Raw genomic sequence first — 15,940 nt, forward strand, 5'->3', positions numbered from 1 at the left:
TACCTTAATCTAAAGATACTAAATATACTCATTAACAGAAAATGGAGCAGCCTCAAGAGTTTCCTTATGAAAATTTGATTCAAATATACCCAAAGGAAAATAAGACACTTTCTCCTCTTTTATAAGTTCCTAAGAGGTGTTCTTATTCAAACAAATGATGATTTATTCTCAGGCGACAATATAATCCTGCAACAAAAATGCTACACTTATCAAATTTTAATAATTGATTACAATTTTCCAGCTAGTACTCTTAATATAAGAGATATGAATGGAACATACTAAGTAATCTTACAGTCAAAATAATACAACGGCCATAAAAAAATTCACGGCGCTGCGCTGCACATGAACATACTGTCAATTGAGCGCTACTACGTTCACGTTAATCGAGGAGTTTGTTACGATAATATCTCTTCCGTTATCTTCCTTTAACTGATCAAGAGTTGCTAATCTTATTCTGATGTGCAGTGGTTTTGTAAATATAAGGTCTCTCAAATCACCCTTGGATTGCAACAAAAATGCATTCCATAAATCTCTCTCTGTTTTCCCACATTGCTTTGAGCTCAAAATGTCAAGTAGCCTTGCTGCATGTTTCTCTCTGCTGCCTTCGTTCGAGTTTTGCGCGAGTTTACAATGCAGTGCCGCGTAGATAATAACCTGTATTAAATGACTAAGATGTTAGTATAACCATTGACATATTCAACCAAATCTACCAAAAATGACAATGTTACAAGATGTTCTGAACTCCCTTACTAATCTTTGGTATGGCGTTCCCATTAACATTTTGTGGTACTGAACATTCATAACCATTTTTTCTCTTGCCAGGAGTGTATGTTCCAAGAAATTACAGGCATTTGGAGTTCGGGACTAGTGATCGAGTTATAAATAAGTAGTGGGAAGGAAATTGGTCATATAGAAGATGAGCATCGGCGGCGCAGTAGTAAGGTTGTTGCTTTAGCTACCACGAGTTTAGATCTTGGAAACAGTCTCTTCACTTGTGGGAATAAGGCTGCATGCATCTATCATCCCACTAAGTGAGAGCCTCGTGTACTGGGCCACCCTTTCTAAGGGAAAATGGTCGCATGATTTCATCCAAAAATTGTAAAGTAAAAAAATGGGGAAAGTAGTTGTGCTGAAGAAAAAACATACATATTGGTGTATGACTGTATGGAAAGTGTTAAAAGGGGAAGAAAGATATAATTAACTTGCTATGTAGTTGATGAGATAATGTGTTGAAATTGTAGGGTTTAGATATAAAAAGAGAAAAATGAATGTTCAAAATAATAAGTTGTATTGATAATATTGTCAAAGATGGTGTGTTGCTAATATGTTATTGCGACGATAATGTCATACAAAAGACATAATACTAACACCTATTTACACGAATACTAGATTTCTGATTAAATAAGGAAACAAATCGTAAAAGATAAAATAAGGTAATTTCAATCCTAAGAGATCTTCTAAGACTCTAAACAAATCTAAGATTTAATTACTATGATATGAAATATTCTCTCGTATTATCTGGATATTCTCTATAATATAATTTAAGATATTTTCATATATTCAAATGTAATTAGTTTTTCGAAAATGCATAGGCCGGGGAAGAGAACTTTGATAATACAGAGCAGACCAAATGCACTCTCATTGCCATCTTGGTAATGCTGCTTCTAATAAATTAATGACATGCAAAGAATAAATCAAGGGTAAAACAAATAAGCATACCTCACTTGTTCCAGGGCTAGTGCATACATTACAATCTATGCGAACTTTACCATCTTCCACCGTTAAATTTTTATCGTTTTCATCCAGATCATCATTTTCGATTGATATTTCTGATTGAGGTACGACAAGATTATCCAATTCATCGTACCACTGTTGTGCAACACCAACCTGCAACAAGAGGCAAGAACACATGTCACTGCAAATGAAGAAAGCAGGCTACTTCTCTAAAACAAGTTCCCATTGGCAAAAAACAACCTTCTTTAAGGATCCTAGAACATCATCCACTGCAGAAACTTCGGTAGCTGCACCTCTAGCTTGACGCCATATACACGAATCTTGTAATGGTTCTACAAGCTCGATATCCGTAGGAATATCCACACGTATGTGTATATCAAGCCTGCCTGTTACACATTGCACAGAAGTTCTAGATTGCCAGAGATAATTAAGTATAATTTGTGCTGCAGTGTGACAATGTTTAAGCATGATAGTCAAAATTGCAATCCTACTCGTGAGATCGTCCGATCTCACAATCCTCAACCCCGAACCCGTGTTCGATCTCAGTTCTGGGCATGCCTCCGTGAGATCTTGTGGGATCGTTGTGTTCCCGTCGATCCCATATTCGCTCTTCTCAACCTCTTTCCGTCTCCTTTCTCTCTTAATCCATCAAACTTTCATGTAATGATTCGTAAGATGCATGGAGGAAGTCGAAAGATAGAAACAGGAAGCAAAAAACAATTGAATATGGCTTTTTTTTTACAATCTTAGTTTTATTCCTTAAAATATTGATTTTTTTTACTAATTTATCCTATTTAGCTAGTATATCAAAAAATAAAGATTCGACCGTAATGAACTCTGTTACTAGCTTAATCTTATTCTTTTAAATATTGGTTTATTGAGTAATTTAAATATTAATAAGTCGAATCTTATGAGTCGTGTTTCGATCCTACATTTACGATCCTTGACTCCCCTCCTGGTCTTAAGTAAAATCTCAATTTTAACTACCTTGTGTTTTAGTACAAAAATGAAGAATTTAAAATTAAAGAACAGCCCATGTAGGCTTTAATATTGTTATGAGAATAAAGTATCTCCTGGTACAATGAGAGAAATTATCTCCACCCACTAAAATCATAACATGTTTAATCATTTTCTACCAAAATATTTCTAAAACTAAACAAAACAATACACTTGTCATATTTTCACTGGCCAGAGGAGATAAGTTATCTCCTGATGTGAGGAGATACTTTATGCTCTATTGTTATATGCAGATGTCTAGGTTGATGCATCCATAAAGGAAGTCAGGTTTATTATGTAAATTGACCTGGTAGAATCTCGAAATGTTGCAGATGATCAACTGGGGTACCCAGAAGTCCGTTTCCGCTGTCATAACAGTAACGTGATGGAGAAGTTAGTATGTTTCAATAGAAGATAATATTTCATCTTCAGCAACACAGGCAGAAATTTACGACTTCGAAATAAAACAACCTAAAAAGCTTAAAGTCATGTAACTTACGCAGCATAACAAGTCTCCAGAGGGAAATTTAACCAGTAAGGTAGTCCAAGTATCCCAAAATTAGATAACTGGAAGTTCGAATGGACCCCGGATTCTCTGTCGACTTTCAAAATCCTCTGTCCAACTAGTGAGACACGAAAAAATTGGAGTGAACAAATTCTAGAGAACACATAACTATATAAAAAGCCATGAAGCGTTTAGAAATAAGGGGAAAAGAACACCTGTATCACAAATGAATATGTGATGCTGCAAAGTTGTCAGTGAAGACAAAAGATCGGAATGTGGGAGGCCCTCCAGCAAACGAGGATTATTACTTTGCTGTCGAAACCAATCGCGGGGAATCTGATCTAAGATGGATAAATTTTTCATGATCTCCTGTCCACAGACCTCTAGAATTGTAGGAGAACCTATTTTAAAAATAAATTGTACAAGAATCCATTAGTTTTAGCCTGATAAAAAGATAGTTTTAATATGCAGAGATGTAACCAATCTCCGACCGAACCTTTATAAACATCATCTATCTTTCCTGAACCAAAATCCATGGTCCACAAAGTTTGGAACCTGAAAATAATGGTGGCAAACATTAAGGGAAGACAGAAAATAAGTTTGAATCATGTAACATTAGCATTGCCATCTATTATTACTCATAGCAGAAGGTGGTTTAGTTGGGAGGGGGGCTCGAAATATGAACTCCAAAAATTACACCCCCTGATGTTTGGAGGAAATTGTGCATGTGTTAATATCCTCATTTTATGTGCATTATGGTACCGTTCGACTCATGTAGCCGATCCCTCCTAGTGGGATAGAGGCTTGGTTGTTGTTTTGTTTATCTTTTCTAAACATAGAAAGATGGAAATAACCGCACCCTAAATTCCTATTACCAACTAAAATGTGACCAAATGCCAAATTGCCAAGTCAGAAATATTCAATGATGCAAATTCTATCAAGAACATTGACAAATTTTTTTTTTTATCTTTCCTCAATTCTGCAAGGTTGTTCACAACTTTCGCACCAAAAGGTATGAATCAGGGTTATCATGAACCCGAGAATCTTGTTTACATCTGAACTAAAACAATCTGGTCTACAGCCTTCAGAAAATTGTGGCATAATAATACTGAAATGATGGGATAAAATCCACAAGTTGCTTTATTACTTGCTTCAGATTCAGACCCATTAGAAGGGAGCCAAATCTCTCTCTCTCTCACTGAGTCGTTCCATTTAGTTTCTGTGAGATAGGATTTTATTTTATTGGGTTTTTGACGATGCAACGAATGAGGAAATTTAGGTTTTCTTGGTTGGTTTACTTCATTTGAAGTTTTAATCACTTGTCTATTCAAGGCATATGACTCGTATGGAACGGAGTACAGACAGAGAAAGTGGAACAGCAAAAACAGAGGGGTGGCAGTAGGCTATGAATCTTAGATCACAAAATGTTATGTCAGAATTAACTGAAAATTGTTTGATTTCTCTCCATGAGTAAGGAGATCTCAATGTCGGGTTTCAAAAAGTTAGCATATTATATTTGTCAACAGTATTTCCACACAAAAAGATAAAAGCAATGAATCATTCACCTGCGATCTATAATGTGGAGAGTGTTATCAGCTGATTTCAACAGATGCCAAGGGAAATATAACGATTTAGGATCGAATACTTGCGATGCTTCCTCATCATTGGTCTCCTCACTGCTTCCTAAACCAAGCTTATCCGTGACCCAATTCCATAAGCTAAAACGTCCTTTGTTAGAGGCTCTAGTAGGATAAAGAGTCTCCACTTGTCGCAAACCCATGTCGGCTTTCCTGATTGCATGGTTCTTCGGGAACAGGAACCAGAACAAAAAAAGATGAGAGGGAACTCTATGAAGAGATATAAGTATATACATCTGCTAAATCTGTCTACATAAATAAAAAGGAACTTCATAACAAATAAAAAAGAAGTTGTCTTTTGTAATCATCTTAAGTTCTTAACACACCTCATATTAGTCTATATTTACCAACAAGGCATTGTCTAGTGGTGTAAGGCCCCGCTAGATTCCCAGAAAGACCAAAAAGGTCACACCCCGAAAGGGATTAGTTCTTTACCCATAAGGTGAGGGAATACCATTGGTAGTACCATAAAAAATATTAGTCTATATTTTCTTGTTGTTTCCTCTTCCCTTATATAAACCCTCTACTTCAATAAGAAAGATGAGCTTATGCATTGTACACACTTCAAGCTTAGATGACCGAATGGCTCTTGCATGATGGGGCATGTTAGAGATATAATAACATCCATTCATGTGCTCACATTAGAGCTTAAGCTTTTGGGTGAAAAGTCTAAGCCTTTAACAATAAGTGTGTTAAGTGTTAATTTATAGCTTTCGAGGAAGTAATTCGTTCATCTCTCACAAATATGGGGGTTTCCAAAACAACAAATAAAGAAACTATCACAATAGCTTTGTCTGGTAGCTAAGTCAATGAAATGTTGGCATACACAATGATGTTAAAATGTTTAACATATGGAGGGAGATTTCGATTTTTTTACAATTTCAATATATATATTATGTCGGAGAAGAGGTTGAGCCTTAACGCAATAGTAAGGTTGTTTCCCTTGTGACCTGAAGGTCATGGGTATAAAACCTGGAAACAACCTATTCGCTTGTAAGAGTAAGGCTGCATACATCAACCCTCCCTAAAGCCCACTAGGTGGGAGCCTGTGCGTTGGATCGCCTATATATTATGGTGGAGGTCTGGAGGGACAAAACTGAGTAATAAGTTTATAATCACCAACACAAGATGGTGCAATGGAAGTGAGCTACGTCTCTCAAGGGTAAATCTTATAGGGGGAGGGCTGTAATGCTTTGTTTCAGATCCAAAGGGAGTTGAGATTCCTAGAACCGGCCATGCTCACCCACGGCATTGGTGGTATGTGAACATCCCAACTCCCTTTTGTGGATCATTAAAAAAACATAATGGTTATGATTTTATACCGTCAACTCAGAACTGGCATAGCGCCAATAAAATTAGCTATAACAAAATATAGCTGTGGATTTAAAATAGATGCATTTTTTTTGTTTTTGATTCATTTTTGCACACATCATGAGATGTTATTCCCCTCTGCTATGCCTTGCATAAAACTGTTAATAACACACCATGTCTTAAACCTTGAGGGAGAAAGAAATTACAGAGAATATGGAAGTACCTATGATTACGAAAGATTAAAATATGCAAATTATCACCAGAAAGTTAAGTTCATTTTGCAGGTAACGATTATATAGGATGGAATTTTATGAGTTCTCCCATGTTTGGGGTGGTTATTAATATTTTGGGCATTAAATTAACCTAAGGTTGAATTTATTCTATCAGCAGAAAATTGGACATTCATATGAATCCAAGAGAATCAGCTCAACAAATTATATGGCAGCCTTGATAGAGCTACGAATAATCAAATAAGGGGAAATATATTTTATATAGTCAGATAGATGCATATGAATTTCCATAAAAATTGATGAACCTGGGTTAAAATCTGATAATGAAATATTAGATAAACGATAGATCCAAATACATACCTCTGAATCCACAAAATATAAACAATCCTCGTCAGCGTGGTAATAAGAACCTGCAGGACGCCTTAATCTAGCAGACTCAAAATCTCCATCCTCGAATCCGGGGGAAGAACCAATCTGAAGAAGAGACAATGAGAGTGTAATAGTCTTAGTTTTTTGTTTCATTATTTTAAGAATAAAAATTAGGATAAGAGCTATACAACAACAACAACAACAACCAAGCTTTTATCCTATTAGGTGGGTTCGGCTACATGGATCGAACGATACCATAATGCTCTATCATAAATCATGTTCATTGACAGAGCATTGATCGCTATGATATTAGGATGAGAGGTATGATATTAGAAATTAAAAATAACTAGAAAAGATAGTGACTCTTTATCCCGACAGTCACAGATATATACAGGTAACAAGTTGAATATGAAAAATGTCAATTTGGTGTGTAACTTCTGTTTCACATGAAAATTTAGAAAAGATCTCATAATAGTTTATTGTATCTTGGAATTGATTACGATTGACTATGTCATTATCAGTAAGAGCGCAAAAAGCATAACCTCCCTAAGCTCCCACTTGCCGGCAAGTGGCTGGACAAGCGAACTGAGACAGTGTCATGTGGGGATCCCGGTGGTGAGCATCTGGGGCCAAGACAAACAGGAGGGCCCCCAAAATGCTAGCTACTTCTCAACATCGATAATAAAACCGACGATAAACAAGGAAGTTATCCTTCTATGTATCAATGTATTTATAATTTCACAAAACACACAATTCATAGAGAGGGGGGAAGATGTCGGTAGGATTTGTATGCTCCTAAGGTGAAGCCACAGAGAATAGACATTTTTTCGGTGGAACCCGTGTCCATTTTACTATCACTAAATTGGACTCGAAAAACATATAATACAAGACCTGAAATCAAAATGTATCTTGTCCTGCACTTAATTCAATAAATTGAACACATACACAATCCAGAATCTCTCCATTGCCGTCAGATACGATAATCCTATGATGATTGCAGTCAGAAAAGAAGAGGCGGTTATCAGTCTCATCTGCAGAGACACAACCTGTAAAATAGGATAAAAGATATTGCAATATCAAATTAGTTTTGATCACAATGAACTAGACACAGGAAGAAGAAAATAAAGTTGTCCTCTAAAATCTTCTAACAATATCTATTGTAACTCTAGAAACCTGAATTCTAAATGGGCCAAACTCAAATAAGTATCCAAAACTACTAAAATGAATATCCCATTCAGTAAAGGAATCAATAACTGATGCAAATTTATTGCATGAAATAAAGAATTGTGTGGATAATTTGCACAACTTTATATACCTCCCTTGTTCTTATAAACAGGATTAAAGTACTTCTCCGTCCATCCAACATTATCTCATTATCTCGGACCTCATTATCTCGTTAAAAAACTCTATAAGCCAACTAATGCCTGTCGGCTAAAACCTTTCAAACGTCACTCAAAAGTTCAATCAATAAATATCAAAAAGTTAAAACAAAAATAAGTATGGTGGATGAGTTATTCTACTCCTATTTCCTTCTCAGTCTTACCATTTTAGTTCCTTGGAAACTTAATGAAGGAGACTTCTAAGTCGATGTCTTTGTTAATCATTCCTTTGATTTGTTCACCATAGCCCAAAACCAAATATTATGCTCTTTCCAAAATGGTCCTTCACTTGCAAATGTTTTCTTCTGGTATTTAATTTAGAATATGCAACCCCGTTTAGGCCTATTGTTATTGCTCAGGATTTAAAATATTTGTCTTTAGTAGTTAACAGCATTAACAAAGCCAAAACAAAAACGGCATAAAACTTCACCTCCTAACATTTGTGTGATAAGTTTTTGGAGTTTGAAGACTAGTAGCCACTTGTTTCTAGTAGCAATAGAGTGGATAGAGATGCCCTTATTTAAGAAATATTGTCTACTCAGTAAAATACATTTAGAAACAACAAAGGCTATACTCAACAAAATCACATGTTTTACCAACAAGGTGTTGGTCTACTAGTGTAAAGCTCAGCTAGATCCCCAAGATGACTAAAAGGTCAAGGGTTCGATTCGTGGAGGCAGAAGCAACGCTTGTTGGGAGGGGCAGCCGCATACCCCGAAAGGGATTAGTTCCTTATCCAAAAGGGTGAGGGGATACCCTTGGTAGCACCAAAAAAAACAAAATCATGTGCTTTTGGTGTATATGACTGCAGTCTAATGTTACATTTTTTTTAACAGAATCCTCTACAACTATAGCTTTCAAGGGACAGATAGGCTTGAGTTATAGGTTTCATTGAGGGTCACAACTCATTGCTTTTTCCAGGAGAACTTCTTTGGAACATTTGCGAAGACACTTTGCAGCATAGCTCAGGCAATGCATTCTGGCTATGTGTTTTATTTTCCAAGGAAAAGTGCAAACCACCCCCTAACTTTTGCAAATAGGCCCCATTAACTATTATTTCTTCTCAATAAATCCTTAAACTCGGACTACCAATGAAATTGGTCTTTCCATTAACTCTATCACATCACTAACTGTGAATAATGCAACACATTAATTCTCCACAAACCTTAAATGTTCATTTTTTTTATCATTTTAACACACAATCTTTGTTCTTCTTCCAAAAGAGTTTCTTCATCGTTGTCTTCAGCCTCGACTACCACTGCTTCACCAATGTCCTCCTCCGCTAATCACACTAAAACCTCACCCACCACTACTACCCACCATGTCATCTCCAAAGGTTTCTCTCTAGTCCTTAACTCCCTTGATCTACTTTCGCTTCATCTCTGCCCTCTACTGCATCAATAAATTCACCCCCACCAGAACCTTACAGAAAACAAGGCTTCCTCAACTCCGTCTCTATCATTTGGGCCTCAATATCTATTTAGACCTTCTTCTGTGAGGATTGGTTAAAAAACTTCAGAACTTCTCCACAACATAGGCGGACAAGTACAGATAAAAATTGATTGGTAAAATGTGTGAAAAATGAAAGGTTTGATTTGTTCACCGTTCGGAACATGGCGGAGAGTTAATGGAAGGATCAATTTCACTAATGGCTGGAGTTTAAGGATTAATTTGGAAGAACGAATAGTTGATGGTGTCTATTCACATAAGGCATAAAGTTTGGGGTGTTTATACATTTTCCCTATTTTCTATTATATTTTTTTCTGTTGTCTACATGCTATTATTTTACCGTTCAGCCATGTACTCAAAAATCTTCTATTTATCCAAAGGATTCTGTTTTAGGGAGAGTGGAAGAGGGGCATAAGTGCCAAAGAAGTTTTCCTGGAGTTATGGTAATTGCCTTGGTCGAGTTTGGTCCTTAAACAAACAAAAAATGGGTAAAAGAGAATGGTCAAGTTATCTAATATCTGATTATCACAATCACTTTATATGCCATAAATATAATACTTCGATTAGAGCGACTGTCCGAGAAAATTTAATTTTTTTCACTGGGTTCACAAGTTGGGCTAAAAAATGTCCACCAAACATGTGGAAGATGCAGCAGATACTCATCTCTAATTACACTGTATGACTGAAACTCATTGAACTAGTGCTACGAGATATATTCCTGAGGTAGCAAGTTAAAATGCTGGTAAGAAAGGAAAACCATTGAACATTTGAACAGATAAAATGTCAGTTAAACGTTGTAATCTATGCCTTCCTACTGAATTTCATGCCACCTTTCACAACACCGGTACTCTTCACGAAAACAAACATTTCCTTTCCTATGTACATAATCTACAACAATCGGTGGAAACTAGAAGATGGCACCTTACAATGACATACATGCATATTCTATGTATAACATGATAGTAATCTGGGGAATAGGAATTCGATTCCATATGGCTCATTCTCGCGAAATTTGTCACCCAACAGTACTACGAGACAGTAGATAGGAATCGGTATAACTTTTAACTGGCCATTTGGATGAACTTTGTATTTAATACCTGGGTAAGAGAGAAGTAAATTCTGAAAAGGATGACAAATATATTGATCTTCAGTGATCCCGCTTTGCAGCCAAGATGGACGAATCAAATCAGTGAGTGACTTAGCATTACCATCTGATTGCATCTGTAACTCCCGAATAGCTACATTTGATACCAAAATCAAAATTACTTAACTACATACATAAAACATGAAAATATGACAATCATAGAAACTGCAATGTTACCTTGGTATAGAATTTCAAGATCCATGTCCATTTCCTGATAAATTACTGGGTTCTGAAATTTTTTAAATAATATGTAGCACGCGCCTTTCTCTATCTACAAATATCAAAAGAATAATTGTAAATAAATTGCTATAGATTATCACTATATAACACAGAAATATTTAAAAATAACACAGTAAACAAAAAAATTATAAAAACTGAAAACTTGATTCTGAAACATCAGAAAGAAGTGGAACTACTAATGCCTTTCAGAATAATAGCAAAAGCAACTTACAATTTAAGGACACTAGGATTGGGAACATTTTATCCTTTTAAGTTCCATATTCTATCTACATGCAATTTTGGCAATAATGGTGGTATCCGCTAAAAAGTCGTATGACGAATTTCAATTTCAGAATGGTTTATAGAGAATTATCTTCCCTCGCAGAACGGTAGTAAATTGCCTACAGAAAACTGAACAGGACACAAGTAAACAGACCCTTGTTTTATAGCCTTCTATACATCCAGACAGAGCCTTTATGAGGATTATACACCAAATCGGTCTTATCGAAGTAATAGCAAGTCACTATGAGTTTGTAGCAAAGACCATGTTAAGACTGGTTGCAAGATGTCGTGTCTTCTCCAGTTGCAAATTCTCTACACTCACTCAAAACTCGTAAGTCTGCGCTCTAGTGCTCTAAGCAATGAAGACTCGGGCGGATTTTTGTGACATCTAGGTCTTCAGGGCTGATAATTAAAATTAGATTGTTCATTTTCATTTCAGGCATAATACATTTAAATTTTCATAGACAGACACATCTGTCTTATAAAGATTTCGATTATGATGACAATCACCACTAGAATAATAAGTTACCTGATAACTTTACTAATTATAAAGTTTAATATTCGGGCAAAGGGAATTTAAACATACAATCTCTGCATCATGGTAGATGTATTAGTATTCACATGCAACAAATTTTATCGGTTTTCAAAAGCTAAACAAGGAATTTTACCTTACCTCAGGAAATGTCTGCTGAGACAACAAAATCGGAACTGTAATATTCTCTGTCAACAGTAACTCGGCTAGGTTCAGTTGATCAGTAGAAGAGTGAATTGGATTGAAGCCCATGATGAAAATGTGGGGTATCCTGCACGAGAATATAATTTAATTATTGACACAAAAAATCATGTTTGCACCAAGCCTAGGAGGAGAGGAAATAATACATATATTGCATATCCTTCTTAAATTTCATCTGGATTGTCTTCAGTTTTTCGAATATAATGTCATGCTCAATATTCCTTGCAGCAAGAACCAAGAAGGTCCCATCTCCCCCGAAAAGTGGTTTATTTTTGCCAGATCTATTCAACCAACAGTAATTGGTTCCTGCAAACTCAAACAAAGAAGCAATGATTTGTTGGGGGAAATAAATCATTTAACTTCGTTACAATTTTGTCTTAGAACTGGATTCATGCTTTTTAAAACAAAACAATGCGTGGAATTCAAATATAACAAAAGTAATACTTAGCAGCTATATTAATGACAAGCTTGAACAAAACGAAAATGCTTTGGATTCACCGGTTTTCATTTTCTTTTTTGCTCAGACGATGGAATTCACATTTCCAGAAACTTATAAAACAACGAAAGGTTGTTTCCAGTGGTTTCCCTCTTAAACAACATGTTTTTATATTTGTAAAGAATCTACTTCCCTTTTCTTTCGTATTTCTCATCTTTCTTTTGCAGAACTCTATCACTACTGAATGTTATCATCGATCAAAAATTTCCACAACACCATGACATCACATCAATATCATGGTGTTGTGCCTAAGCTACGAAGTTGCTAATCAATGATCTATGCCCTCCCTCCATCTCTAGTAGGGGTACAACTCTTCCCTTGTTATCACTGAGATCTTCAAATTCAACATTTAATCTCTACTTGTCGATAATAACTCGTTTGCTCTTACCTGATCTATACCCCAAGATGCCTCTGGTACACACTACACATGGCTGCTGATATTAAAATAAGTCATGCTCATGCCATTTGATCCATGTAGCCGACCCCACCTAGTGGGCTTAATCTTAGTTGTTATTGTATGCTCATGTCATGCCACCCGAAAAATCTGTATTGCAGCACACCATGCTGCAATGCAAATGGTAAGTTTAAATTGAAAATACAGCTTCCCCAAAGAAGTCGGTATTGAGGCATACCATGTTAACCAATTGTCTTTTAACTATATTCATGATCAACAACCAAGCATGTTTTCAAAAATCGAAAAAAAAACAGGATTTGTTTGCAGGAAATAGAACTGTGGAAGTACGAAACAAAAACAGAAAATGTTTTCAGAATTCAGATGCCAAACACAACCTTAAATAAAGGTGCTTTTCAAAAAACAGAAAACAAGCATGACAACCCAGATATGTGCGGCTCAGTGCACGAGGCTCCCACGTAGTGGGGTCTGGGAGGGCAGATGAACGCAGCCTCAGCATTTCCAGGATTTGAACTCGTAACTTCATTGTCATTAAACAACCAAGATAATAAAATTAAAAAAAATTAATATTGGTATATTAGTAAACCAAATAATACCTTCAAACTCATCCAATGAATCTTTAAGGAAAGACAAAAGATCAATTTCAGCTGCAGGTTCATGTGACACATCAGCAATTGTTGACAACAACCTGTAAAAAACTAAGAATCATAAAGCTATAAAATGGTAACTAATGAGACTTCAAAAGCACTTAAAATTACCTTTGCCCATGAAACCCTTTCACCTGAATATAATTAGCAATTGGCTTCTGCAAAGTTAATAACTTAAAAGCTGCTTTTTTTCCAGATTGTTGATAACAATCACCTACAGAGACAAAAAGAAAGGGAAAAATCAATTTTTTTGACTAGTATTACATTATGTTTAGATTTATTTGAATGCAAAAAACAATGAGAGAATGAATGGAAGGGGTTGAGGAGAAACCTGAGAAGAAAAGGGGTGATAAGAATCTTGAGATTTCTCTTACACGACGATGCCTCATAGCCATTGTGTTTCTGTGTGTGAAAAACCTTGTTCCTCGTTTGTGGGTTTTAAGGTTTAAGTCTCAACCAAAAAATATGTTGTCTACTACTAACAAAAATAAAAAACAATCATACTGAAACAAAAATAACACTCCTCACACAAATATCATTTATATCATAAATCTATTTAGTTATATTAATGTTAAAATTATATATATTTTAATATAAGTAATATTATTATATATGTGATTTTAATATAAAAATATTTTTAATTATTAGAGTTAGATGGACTTAGGTTGTCTAGCCAAAACTATGCATATTAACTCATTTAAATATAGATATGGTGGTCTATTTCATGAGTATATATATTATATAGTATATTATATAGTATATCAGACATTTAAACATATTAACATGTCAGACTAAACTTTTAAACAAATCTGACTCATGCTTTTAAAAAAATTAAACAGGCTAACAGGTCATGCTTAGACTCATATATGTTATATAAGCTCGGTCTGTTTAAGGCAAAGTCTGATCTAACCTGACATGTTTCTACTCTTAGTACTACCAATGGTATTCTTCACTTTTTATGTAAGAAATTAATTACTGTCGAAGTGTAGTTATCCCTTCTAATAAATGTCACTCATATAAATCCAATCATAAAGTTTTAACAAAGTCTTACACCACTAGACCAACCTTGTTGGTAGACGAGGTTAGTTCTCCTCACATATTATCTCTTGTTTGGAACTAGGTAATTTTAAAAAAAAACTAACAAAGCTTAACTAACTTAACCACCTATAAAGCAAAAGAGGAGAAGATGACTAAAGCAGTTGCTTGTTGAGCAAGATAACGTGTACATCAATAAGGTGTAACTGTTCTGAATTGATTTTGGTGTGCTCTTGGTTTGGCAATGTTGGCTTTATGCGTTGGTCCGATGGAGTTGTGTTTTGTTGTTGATGGAGTTGCAAAGTATGTAGAGTATGAGGGTTCTGTTTTGTTGGTTTGTTTGGTACATGTTGATGTAATGTAACTTGATTGTCTAATATGAATCAAATCCAAAAGAAAAAAAAACCACTTCAACTACTTTAATTCCATTCATTTCTCCACTTTCCCATCCATCAACATAATACAAATTAACGTATGACACTTCACTCTTTCATTTCCTTTTTTATCTCCACCTTCTCTTTCTTTTCCTCTCCTTTATTTTTTCATTTCATTTTTAAGTATTATATATGTTGAGGTCACACTTGAAGAAGGAACCAACAAAGTCAAATATCAAAAAGTGTAACTTCAACTTCTTGATTTCTAGTTTTGTTTCAAATTGAGGACTGCATTTGAACCATATGCCATAATGTAATTGTATTGGATCATATTTGGATTATATCAGACTGTAATATAATCGCATCGTGTCACATTAGATCATATCGATGTCAAAAATATGTTTTTACTCACAAAATAATTCACACTGCAATGAACATGATCCACATCGTAATGAACGCAATCCACATCGCAACAGAACATAATCCGCATCGCAATGAACGCAATCCACATTGCAACAACTGCAATGACCACAATCACAGTACTCACAAACACAAACACAATTTAAAATATCATTTCATCTTAAAGAATAGAAAACAAGTTTAGTGAGAATAAAAATTAATGGTCAAGTGATTATTTGTCTTAAGTAAAAAATAATCAATGAAACTTGAGCACTATAGTAAGTTTTCTTAGAATAAAACTATAATTTAACATGTTTTATTTTATTTTTTAAATAAAAAAAGTCATTGAGAGACCACTTAATTAACGTAGATGTGAAGTATAAAGTGTAAATATTTAAGTTTAAATTTCAACACAGTTGTACAATTTCACTCACTTCATTCCTTTAAAAACATTTTCTATAGAAAAAAATAAAAAAACAGTAGTTTTTTTTGGTTTAAGGAGGATTGTGAAGAAAAAACTAAAATATAATCTCATATACTCACCATTTATTTTCATCAACTACCTTTATCTTTATGTATTTACCCCTTT

The 15,940-nt window shown here is 35.0% G+C and overlaps 1 protein-coding gene across 1 annotated transcript; it reads right to left on the reverse strand.

Annotated features, from left to right (window-relative positions):
• On the reverse strand, positions 119–13,954 carry LOC109362220. The gene is made up of 17 exons (XM_019607864.1): positions 13,875–13,954; positions 13,655–13,757; positions 13,493–13,584; positions 12,135–12,294; positions 11,929–12,058; positions 10,932–11,025; positions 10,708–10,848; positions 7,728–7,828; positions 6,774–6,887; positions 4,801–5,039; positions 3,732–3,790; positions 3,451–3,636; positions 3,230–3,353; positions 3,038–3,096; positions 1,975–2,120; positions 1,720–1,887; positions 119–654 (listed from the first exon to the last, which is right to left on the reverse strand). The coding sequence occupies exons 1-17, from the start codon at positions 13,936–13,938 to the stop codon at positions 355–357; spliced, it is 2,280 nt and encodes a 759-aa protein (XP_019463409.1). The 5' UTR covers positions 13,939–13,954; the 3' UTR covers positions 119–354.

Source organism: Lupinus angustifolius, chromosome LG12 (assembly GCF_001865875.1).
Source record: "Lupinus angustifolius cultivar Tanjil chromosome LG12, LupAngTanjil_v1.0, whole genome shotgun sequence".
Taxonomy (NCBI): domain Eukaryota; kingdom Viridiplantae; phylum Streptophyta; class Magnoliopsida; order Fabales; family Fabaceae; genus Lupinus; species Lupinus angustifolius.

Bases quoted from the DNA above. Each gene is read 5' to 3' on its own strand.
- LOC109362220 (XM_019607864.1), bottom strand. From the start codon at position 13,938: ATGGCTATGAGGCATCGTCGTGTAAGAGAAATCTCAAGATTCTTATCA. The intron at 11,026-11,928 runs GTAAGGTAAAAT...TGATATTTGTAG, and splicing joins CTCAGCAGACATTTCCTGAG to ATAGAGAAAGGCGCGTGCTA. The intron at 10,849-10,931 runs GTAACATTGCAG...TATCAAATGTAG, and splicing joins TCTTGAAATTCTATACCAAG to CTATTCGGGAGTTACAGATG.